This window comes from Felis catus, chromosome A2, assembly GCF_018350175.1.
Source record: "Felis catus isolate Fca126 chromosome A2, F.catus_Fca126_mat1.0, whole genome shotgun sequence".
Classification (NCBI taxonomy): Eukaryota; Metazoa; Chordata; class Mammalia; order Carnivora; family Felidae; genus Felis; species Felis catus.
This window is the reverse complement of record NC_058369.1, coordinates 164,215,278-164,241,469: the sequence shown is the minus strand read 5'-3', so window position 1 is coordinate 164,241,469 and position 26,192 is coordinate 164,215,278. Positions and strand designations below refer to the sequence as shown.

At 40.3% G+C, this 26,192-nt stretch overlaps 1 protein-coding gene across 20 annotated transcripts in view; it reads left to right on the top strand.

The window, feature by feature from the left end:
* Positions 1–26,192, top strand: part of KMT2C (lysine methyltransferase 2C) — a 285,648-nt gene that overhangs the window by 88,623 nt on the left and 170,833 nt on the right. For 16 of the 20 annotated variants that reach the window (XM_023250761.2, XM_045053060.1, XM_045053050.1 and 13 more), the window contains one exon: positions 23,259–23,400. In XM_023250761.2, coding sequence (XP_023106529.2) covers positions 23,259–23,400 — 142 coding nt within the window. The remainder of the gene's footprint in view (positions 1–23,258; positions 23,401–26,192) is intronic. The other 4 variants (XM_023250775.2, XM_023250762.2, XM_045053043.1 and 1 more) reach the window with 1 other exon arrangement.

The following is a 26,192-nucleotide window of genomic DNA, read 5'->3' as shown; positions in this document are numbered from 1 at the left end:
AGGTGCATATGTGTAAAGGATCACTATGTCTTGTTGGAGATTTGACCCTTTTATCATTATGTAATGATACTCTTTGCCCCTGATAACTTTACTTGCTCTGAAGTCTGCTGTGTCTGAAATTAATATAATGTCTCCTACTTTCTTTTGATCTGAAATCTACTCTCAGTAAATTTCTAGTATTCAGCTCAGTATTATTAACTATATGGGAATGAGGTTGGTACATTAGATCTCTAGACTTACTGATCCTATATAAAACTGCAACTTTGTACCTTTTGACCAATAGGTCCCCATCAGCCCCCTGGTAGGTATCGTCGTACTCTGCCCAATTTTACATTTTTTTAGTAGAACTTTGACTTGATTTGTTAGTCTCTCTAGGCTGTACAGAGTATTTAGAGTTTGGAGGGAACTTTTTCAAATTATCCCTGATAAATCAGTTCTATTCTTATGAATTTAGAGTCAGTGAGCATTTGCTTGAATCCTTCCCTCCATGTTTGTTTATTATTTATTTTTTAATTAAAACATTTTTTAAGTTTATTTACTTTGAGAGAGAGAGTGAACATGTGTGTATGCGTGAATTGGTGGGTGGGTGGGGAGGGTTGCAGAGAGAGAAGGAGAGAGAGAATCCCAAGCAGGCGCCATGCTATCAGCACAGAGCCTGATGTGTGGCTCGATCTCACAAACTGTGAGATCATGACCTGCGCTGAAATCAAGAGTTGGACACTTAACCGGCTGAGCCACCGAGGCACCCCCTTCCTTCCATGTTTTTAATTAATATTATGCTAAATGACACCTTCAGACTGCATTGTAACAGTTTTATCCAGAGCTCTTACTTCATTCTAGACTGGAGGCTTGCCTAGGGGATCTCATTTCTCACGAAGGAAGAACATATTCAAACTGGGTGCAAGCTTGTGTGTTGGCTTTCACTTTGGATAGACCGATCTCAGTTACCTAAGTCTTTTTCTAAGAATCACCCCTTTTTTTGTTTCTATGAATTCCTACTGCACTCCCCCTTTTCAGAAATTCTGCCTTGGTCATTAGACTTTGTTAAGCCTATTTCTCTAGAGTTTTTACATAGCCAGTTTGTACCTTCTATGGGGAGAGATTTTTAGTGGATATTACATTTTACCTGTAGTCTAGACATGATTTTTTGGGGGGGGGGGTTATTTTTTTTTTTATTTAAATTTTTTTTATTTTTTAAAAATTTACATCCAAATTAGCATATAGTGCAACAATGATTTCAGGAGTAGATTCCTTAATGCCCCTTACCCATTTAGCCCATCCCCCCTCCCACAACCTCTCCAGTAACCCTCAGTTTGTTCTCCATATTTATGAGTCTCTTCTGTTTTGTCCCTTCCCTGTTTTTATATTATTTTTGTTTCCCTTCTCTTATGTTCATCTGTTTTGTCTCTTAAAGTCCTCATATGAGTGAAGTCATATGACTTTTGTCTTTCTCTGACTAATTTTACTTAGCATAATACCCTCTAGTTCCATCCACGTAGTTGCAAGTGGCAAGATTTCATTCTTTTTGATTGCCGAGTAATACTCCATTGCATATATATACCACATCTTCTTTATCCATTCATCCATCGATGGACATTTGGGCTCTTTCCATACTTTGGCTATTGTCGATAGTGCTGCTATAAACATGGGGGTGCATGTGTCCTTTCGAAACAGCACACCTGTATCCTGTGGATAAATGCCTAGTAGTGCAATTGCTGGGTCATAGGGTAGTTCTGTTTTTAGTTTTTTGAGGATCCTCCCTACTGTTTTCCAGAATGGCTGCACCAGCTTGCATTGCCACCAGCCATGCAAAAGAGATCCTTTTTCTCTGCATCCTTGCCAACATCTGTTGTTGCCTGAGTTGTTAATGTTAGTCATTCTGACAGGTGTGAGGTGGTATCTCATCATGGTTTTGATTTGTATTTCCCTGATGATGAGTGATGTTGAGCATTTTTTCGTGTGTCGGTTGGCCATCTGGATGTCTTCTTTGGAGAAGTGTCTATTCATGTCTTTTGCCCATTTCTTCACTGGATTATTTGTTTTTTTGGGTATTGAGTTTGCTAAGTTCTTTTTGGATTTTGGATACTAACCCTTTATCTGATATGTCATTTGCAAATATCTTCTCCCATTCTGTTGGTTGCCTTTTAGTTTTGCTGATTGTTTCCTTCACTGTGCAGAAGCTTTTTATTTTGATGAGGTCCCAGTAGTTTATTTGAGACATGATATTTAATCTTGATATTTGAACAAGCCTGGTAGATCTGGAAGCAAAGCTTACTGCTGAAAACCCTGAGAAGTTATTGTTGGTTTTGTTTTGCCTTTACTATTACCTCCCAACTCCTTTGTGCTGTCTCTTTAAAGTCACATCTCATCCCCTTCTTTCAAACCCTGGCATCCGCTGATTTGTTCTCTTTCATTATAATTTTGTCTCCGAGAACGCCCCATAAATGAAATCAGGGTGCCTGGCTGGCTCAGTTGGTGGATTACGCAACTCTTGATCTTGAGATTGTGGGTTTAAGCCCCATTTTGGATGTAGAGATTGCTTTTAAAAAAATCTTTAAAAAATTCTAGATGAAATCATACAAAATGTAATCTTCTGACACTGGCTTCTTTCATTTAGTTTAATATCTCTGAGATTCATCCAGGTTGTTATTATATGTATCAATATAGATTGTTCTTTTTATTGCTGGGTGATAGTACTTTGTTTAGATGTACCACAATTTGTAATATAACCCACCTATTGAAAGATATTTGGGCAGTTTACATTTTTGAGCTATCTGAAAAACTCTGAACAGTCATGTATAGGCTTTTGTCTAGAAATAAGTTTTGTAAGTGTTAGAACTTTATTCTACTAACTTTATTCTTTTTCAAAACTGTTGTAGCCATTTTTTCTTTCATCTTAACACATATTAAAAACATTTTTTTAAACAAATAATCCTGCTGGGATTTTAACTGAAATTGTGTTAAGCCTGTAGTCTTCCATTACATGAACTTGGCCGTGTCTCTCCATATGGGGTTTTTTGATTTATTTCATTGGCATTTTGTAAATTTCTTATATAGATTCTCTTTATGTTTTGTTCGAGTTATACTAATTATTTCATTTCTTGGGGAGCTATGGTAAATGATACATTAAAAAAATGGTTTCCACTTGTAATTGCTAATATATAAAAATATGACTTATTTTTATATGGTTGCCTTGTATTCTGCAATCTTGCTGAATTTACTTATTTGTGTCAGGTTAGCTTTAGGAATTTTTGTGGATATCCTTTCTAACTTATGGAGTAAATGTTTACTTAATTAGTTTTCATTAATTACTAATGAAAAAAAGTGATTAAAGCTGGTGTGTCTTTTAACATGATTTATAGCGTTCCCTAGGTTTGAATACTAGTTATTTTTATTATTTCTTTTTCTTCTTTTTAATGGTTTCAGGAGTAGAATTTAGTGAACACTGTGACACACAGTGTTCATCCCAACATGTGTGCTCCTTAATATCCATCACCCATTTAGCCCATACCCCCTCCTAATACCCCTCCAGCAACACACAGTTTGTTCTTTGTATTTAAGAATCTCTTATAGATTGCCTCCCTCTCTGCTTTTATCTTATTTTTCCTTCCCTTTCCCTATGAGTGAAGTCATGATACTGTCTTTCTCTAATTTCGCTTAGCATCATACATTCTAGTTCCATCCACATTGTTGCAAATGGCAAGATTCCATTCTTTTTCATCATGGAGTAATATTCCATTGTATATTTATACCACATCTTTGTAATCCATTCACCAGTCAATAGACATTTGAGCTCTTTCTATACTTTGGCTATTGTTGATAGCACTGCTATAAACATTGGGGTGCATGTGCCCCTTCGAAATAGCACTCCTATATCCTTTGGATAAATGCCTAGTAGTGCAATTGCTGGGTCTTGAGGTAGTTCTATTTTTAATTTTTTGAGAAACCTTCATACTGTTCTCCAGAGTAACTGCACCAGTTTCATTCCCACCAACAGTGCAAAAGGGTTCCCCTTTCTCCACATCCTCGCCAACATCTGTTGTTTTCTTAGTTGTGAATTTTAGCCATTCTTACAGGTGTGAGGTGGTATCTCATTGTGGTGTTGATTTGTATTTCCCTGATTATGAGCGATGTCGAGCATCTTTTCATGTGTTAGCCATCTAGATGTCTTCTTTGGATAAGTTCTGTTCATGTCTTTTGCCCATTTCTTCACTGGATTGTTTTATGGGTGTTGAGATTGATAAGTTCTTTATAGATTTTGGAGACTAACCCTTTATCTGATATGTCATTTGCCAATATCTTCTCTCATTCAGTCAGTTGCCTTTTCATTTTGTTGATTGTTTCCTTCACTGTGCAGGAGCTTTTTATCTTGATGAGGTTCCAACAGTCCATTTTTGCTTTTGTTTCCCTTGTCTCCAGTGATATGTCTTGAAAGAAGTTGCTGCAGCAGAGGTCAAAGAGGTTGTTGCCTGTTTTCTTCTCTAGGATTTTGGTGGTTTCCTGTCTTACATTTAAGTCTTTAATCCATTTTGAGTTCGTTTTTGTGTATGGTGTAAGAAAGTGGTCCAGGTTCATTCTTCTGCATGTTGCTGTCAAGTTTTCTCAACCCCATTTGCTGAAGAGACTGTCTTTTTCCCATTGGATTTTCTTTCTTGTGCTGTTGAAGATTAGTTGATATAATTGTGAATTTATTTCTGGGCCTTCTATTCTTTTCCATTGATCTATGTGTCTGTTTTTGTGCCAGTACCATATTATCTTGATGACTACAGCTTTGTAATAGAACTTGAAGTCCAGAATTGTGTGCCTCTGGCTTTGCTTTTCTTTTTGAACATTACTTTGGCTATTCGAGGTCTTTTCTGGTTGATACAAATTTCAACGTTCTATTTATTTTTGGGACAGAGAGAGACAGAGCATGAACGGGGGAGGGGCAGAGAGAGAGGGAGACACAGAATTGGAAACAGGCTCCAGGCTCTGAGCCATCAGCCCAGAGCCCGACGCGGGGCTCGAACTCCCGGACCGCGAGATCGTGACCTGGCTGAAGTCGGACGCTTAACTGACTGCGCCACCCAGGCGCCCCATGGTTGATACAAATTTTAGAATTGTTTGTTCTAGCTCTGTGAAGAATGTTGGTGTTATTTTGATAGGGATTGCATTGAATGTGTAAATTGCTTTGGGTAGTATAGACATTTTAATGATATCTGTTGTTCCAATCCATGAGCATGGAATGTTTTTCTGTTTTTTTGTGTGTGTCTTCTTTAATTTCTTTCGTAAGCTGTCTATAGTTTTCAGCATACAGATCTTTTACCTCTTTGGTTAGGTTTATTCCTAGGTATTTTATGGTTTTTGGTGCAATCGTATGTGGAATTGATTCCTTGATTTCTCTTTCTGTTCCTTCATCATTGGTGTATAGAAATGCAACTGATTTTTGTACATTATTTCTTATCCTGTGGCTGCTGAATTCATGGATCATTTCTAACTTTTGGTGGAGTCTTTTGGGTTTTCCATATAGAGTATCATGTTGTCTGTCAAGAGTGAAAGTTTGATTTCTTCCTTGCCAATTTGGATGCCTTTTATTTCTTTTTGTTGTCAGACTGCTTAGGCTAGGACTTACTGTCTTGAACAACAGTGGTGAGAGTGGACATCCCTGTCATGTTCCTGACCTTGGGGGGGAACGTTCTCAGTTTTTCCCCCATTGAGTATGATACTAGCTGTGCGTCTTGTTTTGTATATAGCCTGAATGATGTTGAGACATGTTCCTTCTATACCTACCTTCTTGAGGTTTTTTATCCAGAATGAATGCCGTATTTTGTCAAATGCTTTTTCTGCATCCTTTGAGAGATGGATGCAGATTTCTTTTATTAAAAGAAAGATGTATCACGTCTTTTATTAATGTGATTTCTTTTATTAATGTGATGTCAACATTGATTGATTTATGGATATTGAACCACCCCTGCAGCTGATGAATAAATCCCCCTTGATCATGGTGAATAATTCTTTTAATATATTGTTGAATTTAGTTTGCTAGTATCTTGTTGAGAATTTTTGCATCGATGTCCATCATGGAAATTGGTCTGTAATTCTCCTTTTTAGTGGGGTCTTTGTCTGGTTTTGAAATCAAGGCAATGCTGACCTCATAGAATGAGTTTGGACGTTTTCCTTTCATTTCGTTTTTTGAATTGCTATGAAGGAATAGGTATTAATTCTTTAAATGTCTGGTAGAATTCCCCCTGGGAATCTATACAGCCCTGGACTCTTGTTTGTTGGGAGATTTTTGATCACCGATTCAATTTCTTTACTGGTGATGGGTCTGTTCAAATTGTCTTTTTCTTTCTGTTTCAGTTTTGGCAGTTTGTGAGTTTCTAGGAATTTCTCCATTTCTTTCAGATTGCCCAGTTTGTTGGCACATAGTTTTTCATTGTATTCTCTTACAATTGTTTGTATTTCTGTGGTGTTGCTTGTGATCTCTCCTCTTTCATATGTGATTATTTGGGTCATTTCCTTTTTTTTTTGATAAATCTGCCTGGGGTTTATCAATATTGTTAATCATTTCAAAGAACCAGCTCCTAGTTTCATTGATCTGTTCTACTGTTTGTTTGTTTTTATTTCATTATCATTGATTTCTGCTGTAATCTTTATTATTTCCCTTCTTCTGATGGTTTTGGGCTATATTTGCTGTTCTTTTTCCAGCTCTTTTAGGTATAAGGTTAGCATGTTTATTTGAGACATTTCTTCCTTCTTTGGGAAGGCCTGGATTACTATATACTTCCCTCCTATGACCACCTTTGCTCCATCTCACAAGTTTTGGACCTTCATGTTTTCATTGTCCTTGGGTTCCATGTACTTTTTTATTTCGTCTTTAACTGCTTGTTTAAGTCATTCATTCTTCAGTTGAATGTTCTTTGATCTCCAAGTATTTGGTTTTTCCAGGTTTTTTTGTTTGTGGTTGATTGCATGTTTCTTAGTGTTGTGGTCTGAAAATATACATGGTATAATATCGATTTATTTGTGTTGAGGGCTCATTTGTGACTCAATATGTGATCTATTCTGGGAAATGTTCTGTGTACACTTGAGAAGAATGTGTATTCTGCTGCTTTAGGATGAAATGTTCTGAATATAAGTGTTAAGTCCATCCAGACCAGTATGCCATTCAAAGCCATTGTATCCTTGTTGATTTCCTACTTAGATGATCTATCCATTCTGTAAGTAGGGTTTTAAAGTCTCCTACCATTATGGTATTATTATCAATTTCCTTTTTCATGTTTGTGAATAATTGATTTATCTATTTGGGTGCCTCCATGTTGAGAGCATAAATATTTACAAACATTAGATCTTCTTGGTGGATAGACCGTGTAATTATAATATAATGCTCTTCTTCATTTCTTGTTACAGTCTTTGTTTTAAAATCTTGTTTGTCTGATGTAAGTATGGCTATTCGGGCTTTCTTTTGACATCCATTAGCATGATAGATAGTTCTGCATCCCCTTAATTTCAATCTGCAGGTGTCTTTAGGTCTAAAATGAGTCTCTTATAGGTAGCATATAGATGGATCTTGTTTTTTTATCCATTCTAATACCCTGTGTCTTTTGATTGGAACATTTAGTCCATTTACACTCAGAGTGATTATTGAAAAATACGAGTTTAGTGCCATTGTGTTGCCTGTAGAGTTGATGTTTCTGGTGATGGTCTCTGGTCCTTCCTAGTCTTTATTGCTTTTGGTCTTTTTCTTTTTGTCTTCAAAGAGTCCCACTTAAAATTTCTTGTGGGTCTGGTTTAGTGGTCATGAACTCCTTTAGTTTTTGTTTGTGTGGGAAACTCTTTATCTCTCCTTCTATTCTGAATGACAGCCTTGCTGGATAACGAATTCCTGGCTGCATATTTTTCTGATTCAGCACGTTGAAAATATCCTGCTACAGCTTCTGGCCTGCCAAGTTTCTGTGGACAGATCTGCTTTGAGCCTGATCTTTCTTCTCTTATAGGTAAAGGACTTTTTTCACTTGCTGCTTTCATAATTCTTTCTTTCTCTTTGTATTTTGTGAATTTGACTATGATATGCCTTAGTGATATTTAGTTTTTGTTGAGCCCAATGGGAGTTTTCTGTGCTTCTTGGATTTTGATGTCTGTGTCCTTCCCCTGATCAGGAAAGTTTTCAGCTATAATTTGCTCACATAAACCTTTTGCCCCTTTTTGTCTTTGTTCATCTTCTGAGACTCCTGTGATAGAAATGTTATTTCTCTTTAATAAGTTACTATCTCCTTTAAATCTTACATCATGATCTTTTTGCCTTTCTTTCCCTTTTTTTTCCTGCTTCATTATTTTCCATAATTTTAGTTCCTCTATTAGTGATTTGCTATTCTGCTTTGTCCATCCTTGTCATTGTGGCATCCATTTGAGATTGTATCTCAGTTACAGCATTTTTAATTTTAGCCTGGTTAGATTTTAGTTCTTTTATCTCTGCAGAAAGGGATTTTCTGGTGTCTTCTATGCTTCTTTCAACCCCACTTAGTATTTTTATAATCATGGTTTTAAAGGTTCAGACATCTTACTTATCTGTGTTAAGTCCATGGCTGTCATTTCTTCCTGTTCTTTCTTTTGTGGTGAATTTATCCCTCTTGTCATTTTGGAGGGAGAAAGAAAATTAAAGAAATAAAAAAATGTTTAAATTAAAAATAAAACAATTAAATAAAAGAAGCTAGATCCTAGGTGTGTTTTGGTGTACTTGATAGAAAAGAGAAAAAAGAGAAAGGAAAAAAATTAAATTTAAAATTAAAAAAAAAATTTATATAATAAGAATAAAAAAATAAAAAAATAGTTCTTTCTGTATCCCAGAAAGAGAAAGAAAAGAAAGAAAAAGGAAAACAACATAAACAAAGGTAGAAGCAAAGAAAACGAAGAAACGAACAAACAGAATGAAACCGAAAGAAGTTACATTTAATTTCCCCTAGAACTGAAATTTTGTAGCACAATGTAGTCCATAGGCTAAGCCTGTGGAAGGGATTTGTGCTGGTCTTCTAGGCGATGTGCTTGGAGGGCTCAGGTGGGTGGGGCTTGGTGTAATAAATAGTTCCTTCTCCATTTGGTGGCTGCTTAACCCACTGTGGTGGATCCGTGTAGTGCGTGTGTATATGCGTGTGTGCATCCTTGTGCTTGAGGTGAAAATGGCTTCACCCAGCTCAGTAGTTTTTGGCATGGGAATTTGTGCCTTCACACATCCTCCTTTGTGTGAAGCAGTCCTCCTTTGCCTCATGATTCATTCTGTTCCCTGCCTTTACCCTGTCTGTCTCCAAGCTGACTGCCTGCCAGCTGGCCCTTCCCTCCAGAGTTTTATCTCAGATGGGACTTTCAAAACCCCATACTTCAGAGACAGCCCTCCCGCTTGGACCCACACTCAGGAGGGTCTCGTCTCGCAGGTCCTGCAGGAGAGTCTCGCAGAGCAGTTTCCAGGTGTTGACTTGTCCCAGATGACGTTTGAGCAGTTGTGTAGCGGCAGATGCTCAGAGTTGATGGCAGATCACAACACAGCCGTAGACAGGTTTTGCTGCAGTCTGGCCTCCTTGTTCCAGTATCAGTAAACGTGGCTGCTCTCCAGGGGCTTTTGCCCATGGGGAAGCCATAAAGCCTCTACCTAATGCACTCTAAGCAGGGGAACCGCTTCTCCCTGTGGCACACAGACCCCTCAGACCCTGCTGCCTGCTCCTGGGGATTTTCCCTGCTTCCTCACTGGAACACCACCGGGCCCTGAGCCCCAGAACTTCATACTGCACCCCACTGTTTATAGAATCCTGGTGGTACTGAAACCCTCTCCTTTCTCCCTGGCAGTGGTTTAGGGGGAACAGATTTCTTGTCTAGTCCCCTGCAAATGTTTTCACTCTTTCTCTGTTCTCTCCAGCCACTTTCCAGGGGAGTGCTTTTCTTGTGTGGTCCCGAGGCGCCACACACTCCCTGTTTCTCTTTCTCTCTTTGTCCTCTCTGGGCGAAAATGGCTTCCTACCTACCCTCCACGCCTACATGGGTTTTCTGCCCCCATTACACCTCTTTGCATTGCTTACCTCCCGAGTTCTCTGGTTCAAATCATGCAGATTGTTGCATTAATCCTCAGATCAATTTCCTAGGTGTTCAAAAATGGTTAGACGCAGATCTAGCTGCATTTAGGGAGGAGACAGGCTCAGGGTCCCCATACCACTCTCCCATCTTGACTCCGTCTCTTATTCCTTATTTTCTAAATTGTTTTCAATTGTAGTTTGGATCTTTTCTTTGACTTGTGAGGTGTCCGAGAACGCATATAAAATTTCCAGTATCTGTGTAGGTTTTCTCCTTATTTTTGTTACGAGTTTCAAATTTTCTTAAGTTATGTTGGTTTTATACACTTTGTACATTTTGGAATTTGAGAATTCTTGAAATCTTCATTGGTTTTGGAAAATTCTGAGCTGATATATATTCTAGTACTGCTTTTGCCACATTTTTCTTTATTCTAATTAAATATTTATTAGACTGTGTCACTATATTTGTTGTCATTTATCGTCTTTTTTTTTTTTGTATTTTTTTTAATGCACTTGTTCCTCTGTTCTTTATTTTAGACAGATCATTCTAAACAGATGTTCCAGTTTACATGTCCCCTTTTGACATGGTCTAATCTGCTGGTAAACATTTGAACCGAGTCCATTTATTATGTTAAAATCTCTTAACATCTTTCATATTTTCAGCATCACTTTTTATGGTAGAACCATTCCTGAGAATTTTAATGCCTGGGCTTATTATCTTCAGCATAGTAAATACAGTTGGCTTAGAGTTTTTGTTTGATTATTTCAGTGTCTGGAGCCTCTGTTTACATTGTTTCTGCTTACTCTTGTTCTTGCTGTCTTGTCTCCTCACATAGCTGATTATATGTGCTTGTATACCAGACAGTGTATTCGACAGATTATATATAGAAGAAAATTGTGGGTTGGTTTTTTGTTGTTGTTTTGCTTTGTTCTGTTTTCTTTTACACAGATAGTTTTTCTCTGATTTTTTCCCCCAGGTACTTTAATGGCACTAGTAATCTGGGACGCCTCAGTTGGATTTCATGGGTGTATTTTCTGTTCCGAGCATGTGACTCAGCTTGTAGCAATCCTTGCAAGTATTGGTTTATTTCTGGTTCACTCTTAGTCTTTAACATCCAGCCTTCTGGGGCTCCTGCCATCCTCGAACCCTCATTCCCTGATGGTTGTAGACTTCTAGGACCATGCCCAAGTCTGTGGTTAAGTCAGAAGTGCAGTCTCTCGGTTGCCTCTTTCTGAGGGCCGACTGGCCCGTGGGAAATGTAGCCTGGTGTGTGAGGCCCACCTTCCTCACTGCTTCTCTCCAGGAGCTTCATCTGGTAATTCCTCACTGCCTTGTTCATGTTTGTTGTTGTTGCTTTTAAGACTTGTTTGTTTTTAAGGTATTTCTGTCAACTCTCTTATTTGTCTTTAGTGGTTGGCTTGTTTCAAATTACCTAGTCTCCTGTTAGAGGAAATAGATTCTCTGGGAGTTTTCTTTGAATCCTAATATGTGGCTTATGTAAATTTTTCTGGGCACTGAATAGAATGTATAGTCCCTTTTGTCCTCTTGCATCGTATATGAAACTTGATATCCATTTATTATATTTGGTCAGCTAAGATATTGTTATTAAAATAATAGAATTCAAACGACAAGAAAGGAGGAAATCTATGGGTCAACATACTGTCATGCTCAGAGGTGACATGGGTTTAAGGTGACCCTATTCAGGCTTATTCTCCTCATCAAGTCCTGGTTCATTGCATCTCTCTGCCTTTTTCTTTCCTTTCCATCCTTCTTTCTTTGGGCTTTTTGTTTTTTTCTTTTCTTTCTTTTTTGATTTAGCTTCATTCTGTGGCTAGCCTCTCTTGATAGAAGATGGCTACATGCCGTCTTGAGTGGTACGTTATTTCTCATCCATATCAAAGCAGAGGGAGCATGCATGTGTGTCAGCTAAACAGAATTCTAGGACCGGTCTAGATCATATGTCTGTCTCTAACTACATAGGTTACACTTATAGGTCATGTTGTGGAAACCCTCCACTGTTTCTTAACCTTTTATCTGCTTCTCCCTGAAGGGCTGCAACTGACTGGTGGGCAGCTCATCTTTTCTGCTGCTTTGATCTGCAGATTAAGTCCACAGGTTTGATCCTGCCTTTGTTTGGAGAACGTTCTCCTGCATAGAATCTTTGAATATATTTTCCATTTCGTTTTCTTTGTCAAGCAGTAGTAAGTATGCACATTGTATGTGTTACTCATCTTCCTTCATCACTTCTTCTGTTTGTAGATTTTTCTGAGGTTGGTCCTCCACATGCTAACACAGTTTTCAGAGTTGTTGCTTTATGTACGCCCTCTTGTTTGCAGTTGTGCAGTTATTTTGTTTTCTTTAATTTCTTCACTTCAACTCATACTAACCACACTGAGAAGTGTTGAGCAGATTCAGCTCTGGAGTCAGACTGCCTGTGTTGGAATCCAGGCTCCTCCTCTAATTGTATTCCTTTTTTTCTTTTTCTTTCTTTCTTTCTTTTTTTTTTTTTTTTTAATTTTATTCTTAAGTAATCTCTACACCCAATCTGGGGTTCGAACTCACAACCCTGAGATCAAGAGTCACATGCTGTACCAACTAAGCCAGCTCCATGCCCTCCCCTCCCCCCCCATTGTATTCTTGAGCAAAGTTCCTTAATCTCTTATCTTGCTTTCTTATCTGTAAAATGGAAATGTTGATAGTAGCTGCTGTTGGGAGATATTCCTCCATGGGTCTCTTGCACTTGACATATCTTGTTGTGTGTGCCAAGAATGTAAGGCCTTGACTGTTCCTTATCCGGGCCATTTGTCAGGGTTTGTGCTAAAGGCACCTAGCCTTGTAGAATGAGTCATTGTCCTCCCTCGGGGACAGAGTGGGCATGTTTAATGCTTACTATAAAAGCAGTGGGTTCCCCACACTCTTTGTTCCTTCCTCGTAATGCAGTTCACTGTGAGCACAGGCATTCATTTGGGCCCATGGTGTGGCCTCCATAAGATGTAGGGGCCAAAAGGGAACTGACAGCGGTATCCTCCTGCTTGTGCTGCTTGCTGTGCATTGAGTAATAAAGTCCTTTGGTCTTTTTTTTTTTTTTTTTTTTTAAGTTTATTCATTTTTTAGAGAGACCATGGGAGGGGTAGAGAGAGAGAGGGTGGGAGAGAATCCCAAGCAGGCTCCACACTGTCAGTACAGAGCCTGATGGCGGGGGCTTGAACTCACAAACCATGAGATCATGACTTGAGCTGAAACCAAGAGTTGGATGCTCAACCAACTGAACCACCCAGGCACCCCAAAGTCCTTTGTCTTTGATCCAGGGCTGTTTCTTCTGCTAGCATCTATGAAACAGTAACAGACCAACTTAGTAGCTTGTGTAAAATCCCAGGCTTAGAAGCTATCTTCATATGATCATTGTAATGCTTCAGTAAGTTAACACATGTTAATCACTTACACCATCACCTAGGGTATGGTAAGCATTTATTGAACATTAACTGTCAAGATATTTCTTTAAGTATTCTTTTTGTATTATCTGCATTGAATTTTTACGCCAAATACTCAGAAGATTGCTGTACACAACTATTATATGGTGAAGATGTATCTTTAACTTGTTGGTTTTTAGTTTCTTGTATTAATTGCAAACAATTAATAACCATTAAGAACACACTTTTAGGGGCCCCTGGGTGGCTCAGTCATTTAAGCTTTCGACTCTTGGTTTTGGCTCAGGTCGTGATCTCATGGCTGTGTGGGTTCGAGCCCTGCATTGGGCTCTACGCTGGCAGCCTGGAGCCTGCTTGGGATTCTCTCTCTCCTCCTCTCTCCGTTCCTCCCGTACTTGTGCTGTCTCAGTCTCTCTCAAAATAAGTAAATAAACTTAAAAAAAAACCCACACACTTTAAAAAAATCATATAGAAAACTAAATGACATACTTTTAACAACTAAATAAAATATCCAGAGAGCAGATAACTTTTAACAGTTACTGTTTAAATTAATGTCACTGTGTTCTTTGGTTCTTGATAATTGTTGGACTCTTATTCTTAATCCTTTTGTGTTTGCATTTTAAAAAATCACATTAAAATGATAACAATAATGCATATTTGTGAAAATTTATAGAATTATGGATAAGTATAAAGAGACTAAGTTAGCTGTAAAAGTGTTAACTCCAAGAGAAAACCAGTATTTTACATTTTTGTGTATTTATTTTTGGTTGCTTATGTTTGAAATCTTTACCTGGATCTATGACGGTAGTGACTATCTTCATATTGTTGATCAGTGTCAGTATTTTAAGTATTTTCGCGAATAAAGATGGGATGACTGTTACAGAGTGCTGATTCTTCCGCTTTACAACACATTTTGGATGTAGGGGATACACTAGGTTCAGTGAGATACAAACACAACGGAAAATACGACTGTCAGAACGCAGTCTTATTTTGACCACTGCTGTTCAAAAGATGGAAAGGGTGTGATTACACATTTTCTTAGCAGTGTTTTGTTCTGCAGTCTTAGTATAAGGGAAGCATGAATGGTATCACCATTTTGTGGAGGTAAAGGAGGTTAGGAGAGAGAAATAATTTTTTTCTCTATTTAATGTTTGACTAAAGCATAAAAGAAGGCATATTATTTGGGTAACAGGTAGAAAATAGATGCTGGTGTTTGCTAACATAATTAGTAAATACTAGTCCATGTAAAATACTGTGTGTATTTTTCTCTGTGTTTTTTGTGATTCTTTATGTATATGTAGACAATGAGATTTGTCTGTTTCCTTGATATTGCATCATATATAATTAATCACTTATTGGACATCATCCAGATTTTGCTCCGAATGGTTTGTAAAACAGATACGATGCCTGTTTCTGTAGAGCACATGATCTAGTGGAGTGCCATTGACCCCAGGCTCTTTTCCAAATATAGTTTTTAAATAAAGTAAAATATTTAAGGTTGTATAGATAAATGATTAGATTGAAATTTTATGAAAAGTGTAAAAGCCAAATTTGTAACTGTATAACGTGTTTTTAAAAGCTTTACACTTAAATTGTAACTTCTATTTAATAATTACTGTAATTTTCAAGTAATGATGAGGGTAAATGATATATCTGCAAACACTGAATGTGGTAAGAAGTTACCTGCTTTCTGTTGGTGACAGGGCCACAGCTACCGCTGTATCACTCTGCTCGAGCATATATTCAAAATGAAATGAGTTTTTAGAATTCTAAATTTCAATGATTAGTAAAATAAAAATGAATTTTCCCTCCCAACATCCTAGAACCCTAGATTAAATACAGTTTAAAAATTCATTCAAAGAGGGTGCTCTGAAAGAATGTGCTATGTATTGTTAAGGGAGGCCATAAGTAGACTCTGGAACTTTAATTTTTTTCTTTTTTTTAAGACTCTGGAATATTTTTGACATCTTATAGTCTGTTATGCGGTTATGGTGGTGAGTTTACTGAATATAGTTTTAGGGTATATACAAAGAATTATTTAACCTTTGAAGGAAATAATTTCCTAATTGTCCAAAATAAAAACGTATTATTTCTACGACTTGGTTGTGAGGTAAATGCTATCTTGATAATTTTATTCAGCAGTGCTTGAAAAACAAAGAGAAAAACCGTATTTTCAGGTTTCGTTTCATATTCTTCATATTCCATGAAGGAATCTTCAAATGATTCCTTCCGTAACATGGTGCTAGTAAAATATTAACCTTTCTCCTTCAATTAATCTATCCAGGAAACTCTGTACTCAGGGAGAGACTGTGCTGGGCAGTGGGTGTAGCAAGATGCCCTGCCCCGTGGAGTCCCCACAAGCCTCATTTTACACCCCAGTTCTGCTCCCCATTAGATGTGTTGTCTCAGGCTGGTTTCACTGTCCGACTTTAGTTTCCTTATCTTTTAAATGAGGATAATAGGGGCGCCTGGGTGGCGCAGTCGGTTAAGCGTCCGACTTCAGCTCAGGTCACGATCTCGCGGTCCGTGAGTTCGAGCCCCGCGTTGGGCTCTGGGCTGACGGCTCAGAGCCTGGAGCCTGCTTCCGACTCTGTGTCTCCCTCTCTCTCTGCCCCTCCCCCGTTCATGCTCTGTCTCTCTCTGTCCCAAAAACAAATAAACATTGAAAAAAAAATTTAAATGAGGATAATATATCAGCTATTACTATTCTTTTTTAGAAGAGAAGAATTAAGTGAGAGAACTATTAGGCATACCTCTATTTGTCCTTTCAATTTTATTTATTTTTATTTTTTATTTTTAAATTTTTATATATTTTGAGAGAGAGAGAGATGGATAGAATCCCACGCAGGCTTCGTGCTGCCCGATGCGGGGCTCAAACCAATGAACCGTGAGATCGTGACCTGAGCCGAAATCTAGTCACTCAACTGACTGAGCTCCCCTGGGCGCCCCTGTCCTTTCAGTTTTTGCTGGGCTTTGAATGCCTTTTTGAAGCCTTCTAGGCTGTACTCCCCCCTTTTCCCTTGATTCTCGTTACACCTGTACATCCGTCCTGACAAGTATGCTGTCCTATTGTTATCTTCCACTAGCTACTGACTAGATCCATCGAGGATGGGAACCCTGCCTCTATTTTTCTACAGGCTGCCATTTGAGTAGAAGGTGTGGTACACAGTAGTTACTCCAAATTTTGTTCGGTACAAATCATTATAAAGTCATGATTTATTGGGGCACTTGGGTGGGTGGGTCGGTCGCTTGAGCGCCTCACTCTTGGTTTGGTCTCAGGTCATGATCCCAGGGTTGTGGGATCAGGCTCAGTGTCAAGCTCTGCTCTGAGCATGGAGACTGCTTGAGATTCTGCCTCTCTCTGTCCGCCCCTCTCTCCCACACTATTTTGCTCTCACTCTCTCTAAAATAAATTTAAAAAAATTAAAATAATGATTTGTTACCTCCTAGCACAGAACCAGGAGCTGATGATATTCTCTTAATCCTTATCACTTCCCACAGTATAATTTAATAATGTGTGATCTGACATCAAGAAGAGTTTGATATCTTAGTGGGTAATACCCAACTAGATGGGAAAGTAAATAGATAGAATGTAGTGTGTGAATGTAGATAATCAGAATAGCAACCACATACCTTTATTTGCCATATACTTAAGGCGTTGGGCTGAATGTTTTACACGTATTGTCTTTTCTAATCCTAAAGACAATTTTATACCAGGTGGTCTTAGCTATCTTTTAAATGATCAACAAACTGAAATTGAGCTGAGCTGACTTGCCAAGGTCACATTGCTTGGAAATGCAGATTCTGGACCATTTGACTCCAAGCCTTTGATTTTAACTAATACAGCAGACTAAAACAGCCTTTTGCTGTTCATTCACAAAAGCAACCATTTGGGGTTAAGTAAGAGTCATGGGAGGAATGGCATTGTGTAAGGGCAGGAGTTAGATCTAATTTGCCATTGTAACCCCATAGATTTACACAGCTCTTAGGCAGTGCCATTGAATGAGACGCACAGGCTGTACATGTTCTCTTAGGAACTTCCTCACACGTGATTAGGTTCTTCAGTGTAGTTAGCTCTGCACACGTGCCACCTAGTGGTTCAATAGGAAACACAGGTAAGGACCACGGATAAAATCCCCTCTCTGTCATCCCCGTGGTCACGGTGGACTTTTGTGGCTTTAAAGCATTTTCTGACCAAGCAACGTTGCCTTTATTTTAGATCAAGTTCAAAATAAGGAGAAAGATACATGGAATATTTTATATCAAAGAAAAATAGAACACTGGAAGTTTTAAAATGTAAAAAAGCACTCCCATTTCATGGTTTTGGGCTCTTAGCCGTTTGAACGAAAAGAATGCTCTGAAATGCAAAAACTGCAAGCTGGCAGAGTAGCCGAGCCTGAGCCTGGGCCGTTTTATGGTTTAGACACAGGCACAGGGTGGTGTTGTAGAGTGCATTTTTAGTAGTGAACTGTGGATAACCAAGTACTGGCATCAGAACTATTCTGTCAGTTGTCCCTGAGTTTATAGTCATTTCACCAGACCATCTCTGGTTAGATATTTAGATGGCATCATTTTCTTTTTCTTTTCTTTAAAAAAATTTTTAAAAACATTTTTATTTATTTCTGAGAAACAGAGTGTGAGCTGGGGAGGGGCAGAGAGAGACAGACAGACAGACAGACAGACAAACGACAGACAGAGACCAAGACCGAATCTGAAGCCGGCTCCAGCCTCGGAGCTGTCAGCACAGAGTCCGACGCGGGGCTCCAACTCACAGACTGCGGGATCATGACCTAAGCTGAAGTCGGACGCTTAACCGACTGAGCCACCCAGGCGCCCCTGGATGACATCATTTTCAACCAGAGCAATCTGTTTCACATTCTGCTGTGAAACTCTGGCAATTTTTTTTGATTTTTTATTTTATCTATCTATCTATCTATCTATCTATCTATCTATCTATCTATCTATCTATCTATCTATCTATCTATCTCACATCCAAGTTAGCATATAGTGCAATAATGATTTCAGGAGTAGATTCCAGTGATCCATCCCCTACGTATAACACCCAGTGCTCATTCCAACGAGTGTCTTCCTCAATGCCCCTTGCCCGTTTAGCCACCCCCCACCCATAACCCCTCTAGCAACTCTCAGTTTGTTTTCTATATTTAAGAGTCTCTTATGTTTTTGTCCCCCTCCCTGTTTTTATATTATTTTTGCTTCCCTTCCCCTATTTCATCTGTTTTGTATCTTAAATTCCACATAGGAGTGAAGTCATATGATATTTGTCTTTCTCTAATTCACTTAGCATAATCCCCTCCAGTTCCATTCGCATAGTTGCAAATGGCAAGATTTCATTCTTTTTGATGGAAACTTTGGCAACTTTTCGAAGACTCGGGCCAGGAGAAGAGGGAGACATAAACATTAGTTTAATTGTCCTGCCTTGACTTTGACAGATAGTAAGATCTAATTTATCCTGCTAAATGAAGAGTTTTATGTGTCATTTCACATATTTAGGGAAACTTTTTTCAGTTTCTATTTTGTGGCCGGGTCTGGCCCCCCAGATAGTGGTCATGAGATTCCTCTTTATTTCTCCTTATTCCTTTGAAGACAAATGACCAGAACAACAAAGTCCAAACCAAAAGTCCATCAATCCCTACCGTGCCTTCAGCAGATCCAGGGTAGGATCCTGGGCCGACTCAGTGGCAGTAAGAGCTGGAAGCAGAAGGAGAATAGCGTGAACTCCTGAAGCCTGCCCTACTGTTCCCTTCTTTGTGGGTCAGGCCCGTTCCAGATCCCACTTAAAACAGACAAACCAAGCCAAACAAGAAGCACAAACTCCCTGTAGTCTGAGTCTGTTGTTCCCCCTCTGAAATGCAGGGAGCCTAGTTTCTAAGGACTGCGTACCTGAAAACCTGCGAACCTACCATTGACATTCGTGTTTAACCCTGCCACCTCCTTCTGGTCTAATTTGAGAACGAGAGGGAGACAGGGAGACAGACACACGTGGAGAGACAGTCTGCCTACTGGTTTCCTCTTAGTTATAAGCAAAAAGAGCTGCTAAACATGTTAAAAGTGTTGTGCATTTTCCTTGTGAAGGAGATGAAAATAAGGAAATAGTTGGGATCGTGCTACAGTTTGGAGAAAAATTTTGACGAGAGGCTCTAAGTGGTAGATAGCAGCACACACCGGAGAGCAGACAGGCTGCACCCCGTCGGATGGAGTTCAGTTTGGGGGTGGAGGCTCAACAGAGTGGGCCCTGAGGAGAAAAATGCTGCCGGGAGATGTAATGGCACATGACCCTGGCCCGTGTGGCTCATGATTCGTGACCTTTTGAGGTACTCTTATTCTCCTTCTCTTGACTCTTACCCTTGCCGAGGAAGGGGGATGGTGCAAAAAGAGCATGTCCACGTGTGCTCAGGGCATCTCTGGGTGGAAAGGAAATGCTTCCTCAAAGGCATTTTAAATATGGTCATTTTATAGTGCTTTGAATATAATAGAGGGAATCCATGTGTCTGGTAGAATCATATTACTTCCTCTTTTCGGTCATAAAAGCAGCAGAGGACAGGCAACACAAAATAACTTTTGGATCTTTCCAGATGCTTCCCCTAGGGCTTTAGGCTCTGGAGGCACCGATCTGCTTTCCAACGTATTGCGGATCACAGATCTACCAAATACGGCATAAAAAGGGTCAGGTGATTTCCAAACTCCAGTATCACTTCTCATTGCCTGATCACCAACCCACGTTTGAAGTGTTTGCTTTGGCAGTTCCCCACTCCTTCTACTGGCTTCTGTGTTAATTGGGGCTTGGGTTAAAATGCTATAACAGAGGCCTCAAACATGTGCTCAGGGCATCTCAGTGGTGTAAATAAAACACATTAACTTTTCTTTCATGTAGAATTTCTGAAAGTGAGAGGTTCAGGCTGATGGGTCATCTTTGCTCCCTGTGGTTGTTTCTGGACCCACGTTCCTTTCATCTTGTTTCTCTGCCCTTCACGAGAATGTTGTTCTCATCTGCAACATTGCATCTGGGTTGCTGATGTGTCTGTGTTCCTGTTTCCCACAGGAAAGAGGGAGCATCATTTAGTCCAGGGCAAATCCCTTCCTGTTAGGGGACATAGAGGATGCACGAGGACTTTTGGTCATCCTCTGCTGGTGAGAACTTGCCGTCATTAGCTACCAAGAAGGTTGAGAAATAAAGTCAGTAGCTAAGAAGTTAGTGCCATACTGCAATTTGCATGTAAAACAGAGTATGGATTTTATCCTCTGTCCATGCCTGCTGCACCGGTGAAATTCTTTACATTACATATTCTGGATTTGAATACCTATCGGTGTATACAAATCACATGTATTTTCTTTTAATCTCTGGTGTCCTTTTTCATTTTGTTCATGGTGTCTTTTGTCATAAAGAAATTTAATATGTTAGTAAAGTTTGCAAATCTTTTTATCGTCCTTTGCTATAAATATATTTTATATTTGTAGATTTGATTCTAGACACTCTGTGTCAGTTTTGTGGCTGGGGGTGGATCAGATAGGCAATCTGATTGATAGGCCCACAAGCACTTGGCTTATGGCTAACTGTTCTATTTCGGGTTTACGAAAGAATGCTATTTTATTTTTATTTTTACTTATTTTAAAGATTTTATTTTTAAGTAATTTAATTGAGCCCAGTGTAGGACTCGAACTCACAACCCTGAGATCAAGAGTTGCACGCTCCACCGACTAAGCCGGCCAGACCCTCCAGAACAATGCTGTTTTAAATAGGAGAACCCAGACTGCCTGGTCGATGCTTTATTTCATCATTCATTTTATGATTTGACAAGGCTTACGATTATTTGTAGTTTTTGTAACTGAACAATTAATAGTTCTCAAAATTAATTGTCAAAATACTTACCTCAAATTCGTTATGAATTTAGAAGATTTTGATAGTCACAGAGGAAAGTCAGACTGAAGAGATACGAGATCAGATGTGGTGTGGAATTTAGTGTTGAAGCTGCTAGAAATGTCTAGAGTGCAGTTAAAGTAAGGTCTGCAACTCAGGGGAGGGGCCGGGGCCACAGATGGCAGTTGAAGACCATGAAGTCCGGAGGAGACTGAAAACCTGGATAACAATTAAGTTCTTCAAGAAGAGAGGGCACATAAAAGACATCCCGGGGGCTGTTTCCACATTTAGAGGTCTGAAAGAAAACAGCTGAAGAGACAGATACTAGGTCATTTAATTTTCCTTCGCCACCTCGTGAGATATATGGTCGTGTTGTCGGTCTGCAGACTTCGAGAGGGGGCTCCACGAATCGTACAGATGGGAGCTGGTAGAGCTGGAACTCGAGAGCCAGTCTTTATGCCTCTGAAGCCTGGAGTAACCGTTACACCTCCCGCTTAGAAAAGGGGAAGGAACATTTCCCTGAGGAGGAGGCTGTCCTTAGTGCCAGATGAGTTTCCACAGAGTTTGAAGGTTTGCGGGTAGCCCCTGGACTGTTAGTTCTGTTGCTGGCAGTGGCGGTGGAGAGAACAGCACTGCGGTGGGAGGCTGTCCGTTAGAGAAGGTGCAGTCCCTCCAAAGTCCCATTTCATGAATTTTACTGGGAAGAGAAAGCAGAGACGGAGAAGAGAAGCTTGAAGGACTGTAAGTGCGTTTTGTTTGTTTCTTTTGTTTGGAGTCGTGGTGGGGAAAGGTCTCAGTAAATTTCGAGTTAGAAAAGAAGGACCGACTGGAGCGTGGAGTTGCGTCTGGAGCGCCGGTGGAAGGGCAGTTCCTGTGAATGTCCAGTGATGCGGTCTAAGAGAGGGGGTGGGTCACTTTTATTCAGAGAGAAGCATGATACTAGAGGCCGTGGTGTTTGGTCGGTTGCCTCCTGATATGATAGAGTATGTGTGAGGTGTCTGGGGTTGGAGTCTTGAGGATAAATGAAAAAGGCAATGGAGTCCAGATGTGCTCTGAATTTCAATTATTTACTTTAAATTTTTTTTTAACATTTTCATTTATTTTTGAGAGAGAGAGGGAGAGAGAGAAAGAGTGCAAGTGGAGGACGGGCAGAGAAGGGAGACACAGAATCCGAAGCAGGTTCCGGGCTCTGAGCCGTCCGCACAGAGCCTGATGCGGGGCTCGCACCCACAGACCATGGGATCATGACCTGCGCCGAAGTTGGAAGTTGGATGCTTAACCAACTGAGCCACCCAGGCACTGTTTAAGCATTTACTTTTAGAATCTCTGATAATTAAGACTGTAATGATTTTTTTAAATGAATGATTTTATTTGTAAAGAACCATTTTTTAAAATTTATTTTGAGAGAGAGCACGCGCACACTTGCATGCAAACGAGGGAGGGGCAGAGTGAGGAAAAGAGAGAATCCTAAGCAGACCCCATACTGTCAGCACAGAGCCCTATATGGGGCGTGATCTTGTGAGATCATGACCTGAGCTGAAATCAAGAGTCACATGCTTAACCGACTGAGCCACCGGGCACCCCCAACCTTTTAAGTGAGTTACATTGAAATGCATTTGTTCTATAGATGAACCACTATAATCCTAAAAATAAGGTTAACAGTTTTTACTAGATGACACTTGGCTGAGTCAGTTGGCACAAAGAACAGTGTGCCATGTTTTACATTGTTTTGATGATCATTTTGCAGTAGAGCGTAAATCGAAGCCATGCCATCAATTACTTACAGAAACTTTCCCTGTGTTAATGAAGTATTGCCGTTGCTCTTTCATTCTTCTTTTGCAGTGTACGCTTTATAGATGAATTCGTCAAAGATTGTTTCGGTGCACGAGTGACTTTTTATATTCTCTTGTTTACAGCAGAAATCAAAGAACAGTCTGCAGAAGAGGATGCTGAAGCGGAAGTGGACATCAGCAAACGGCCAGTCCCAGTCCTCGAGCGCTCGGTGTCTGAGGACTCTGCGAGCTCCCTGGTCTCTGTTGGTGTAGAAGTCAAAATCAGGTCAGAGAAGGAAAGCAGCTGGCGTGGGCATTAGTGACAGGCGGGGAGTTGGCTAGAGAGAGAATTCAGAGTACAAGCTTGGTATGTAAATACGGATGGAATTTTTTTTTTAGTACTTTTAGGTTTGTGACTGATGTCTCTGTGTGTGATTGGGGTAAAGCACGTCTGTGGGCTTAGGTGATCGTACAACAGAGCAGTAGACGGTCACGTGGCCCTCGTCTCCTCCGAGCAGGAGGACACAGTATCCCCAGCTCACTCTTCCTAGCTGAAGAAATAACGCCGAGCTTCTAGCGTAACGATTGATCTTTTTGATAGTTACCTGTAAACGTAAGTTTGTACTCTCGTTCCTTCTCTTCATTCTTTCAAACCTGTCTGTGTACAATTCAGCTTTAATTCTTGGAGTTTTTTAGACCTCATGTGAAAGACGTCAATAAAAGCGTGAAAGCGTTTACCAGTTGACCACTGCCATCTTCTTGAGATGTTTTCACTCTTGCTTTGGGCACCCATGCCTCCTCACGTTTTGCTGGCTTCTGCGGACACTCCGCACCTCTATAGTTGGGGTCCTCGGCCTGTGAACTGCCATCTGTACTCATTGGCTGGGAATGGTCATTACCAGTGTGATGGCCAAGTCCTGTCTGCGTGCCAACGAACCCTTCTGTTTCCACGCTTGTATTTCCAGGGCTCCCCTTTCTCTGAGGCTCAGACTTTCCTCTCCGTCGTTTGCTTGGCATCTCCACTTGGAAGGAGAGTAGACACCTTACCCATACGTGGCTTGTTCCCCATTTTGGGGGAGGCTTGACATTTTTCACAATAAAAGTGTAGGCTGAAAACAAAGCAAACAGTCCCCGTGACACTTTACACATTAATCCTGCTTTGTTTTTTCTTAGTAGCACTTGTTTCTCAACAGTTCATTTGATTCTGTGATTATCATATGAGCTCTCTGAAGGCAGTACTTTTTCTGTTGGATTGATAATTTTTTCCCATTGATCATGTATTATATTTTGTTTTTAATTTTTTTTTTTTTTTTTAGATTTTTATTTATTTTTGAGAGACAGAGAGACCGAGCACACGTGGGGGAGGGGCAGAGAGAGGGAGACACAGAATCCGAAGCGGGCTCCAGGCTCTGAGCTGTCAGCACAGAGCCCGATGTGGGGCTCGAACCCACAAACTGTGAGACCATGACCTGAGCCGATGTCGGACGCTTAACCGACTGAGCCACCCAGGTGCCCCTATATTTTGTTTTTAAGATCGTTTTCCTTAAGATTCAGACCTCATGTCTCTTTGCTGTACTGAATATATTTTTGAAAGAATTCAAACTAAGCATTTCAGTTGGTTTCTTAGTCTTAATAGTATAAATGCTTTGTCATATTTTTATACCTCTTTGCATCTTTCATCTAGCATTCTCTTGCTTTAGTTATTTTAACAATTTTTTTTAACATTTATTTATTTTTGAGAGAGACAGAGCCCAAGTGGGAGAGGGGCAGAGAGAGAGAGAGGGAGACACAGAAGCAGGCTTCAGGCTCTAAGCTGTCACCATAGAGCCTGATGTGGGGCTCAGAAGCACAAACCATGAGATCATGACTTGAGCCCACGGTCCGACACTTAATGGACTGAGTCACCCAGGTGCCCCTAGTTCCTATTCGTGTTTCCTTTGTCTTGGGCCCCCAACTTTCCCCCCTGATTTTAAAAATTGAGGTTTAATTTATATACAATGAAATTCACCCATTTAGTGGGTTTTGATGGTTGTGCACAGGGGCATGACCACTACTACGACAAAATCCAGAACAGTCCATCTCACTGAAAAGTCCCTGATTTCTGTTTGGCTGTGGCAGCCGCTTACCTGCTTTAGGTCCTTGTAGTTTTGTGCCTTTGCAATAACATAGAAATGGACTTGTAGGGTATGTATTCTTTTGATTCTGGCCTTTTTAACTTCTTTTCCTGGCCTTTTTACTCACCTGTGCCATTGTATATATCACCTGTACATTTATATATGTAGCTGTTTCCTTTTTATCGCTGAGCAGGATTCTGTCTTCCGGAGGCACCCACCACAGTATGTCCACTTCCTGTTAGGGACTATTTGGGTCCAGTTTTTGGCAATTGTGAATACAGTTGGCATAAATATTCACTCTTAGGTTTTGGTGTGAATGTAGGATTTTCATTTCACTTCTGTAAATACGTGGGAGAGGAGAAAGGTAAGTTTGTTTAAAGAGAATTTCAAAGTGTGTTCCAGTGTGTGGCTCTACTGTTTTGTATCCTCACGAGTGATGAGTGAGAGTTGCGGTGAGAGCACGGATTGGCAGAACTTTTCTGTTCTGTTTCCGCTTTACTCTTCGGCAGACCCCACGCGCTCTGGTCTCTGGGTTGTGTGTTCTCGGGGATCCCGCCATCATGCCGGGCCGGGGAGGCCCGTTATGGTCCTCGTCCAGAACACAGCCCTGCTCCTCCTCCAGGGCCGGGCCTCCTTTCCCCGCCTTCTCTTCCTCCATTGACCAGCTGGTCTTCGCTGCAGGTGCCTTCTTGCCGTCCCGCCCTCACCAGCCCACCAGGGAAAATGAGCGAGAAAGATCCGGGTGGGTCTTTGTGCCTTCCCCATATTGCTGCTGTTCTGCTTCCTGGGCTTCAGGCCGTGACTGGCACATTCTCCGGACTCGTCGCCACGGCCCCAAGCATTGTGCGCGAGTGCCCAGAGAGGGGGGCAGAGAGACGCTTTGAGTGGGTTGCAGCTTACCTGTGTCTCTGGGTCACAGGTGTTCTGTGTTCTCACACTGTCTCACGCTTGGACATCAGCAGTT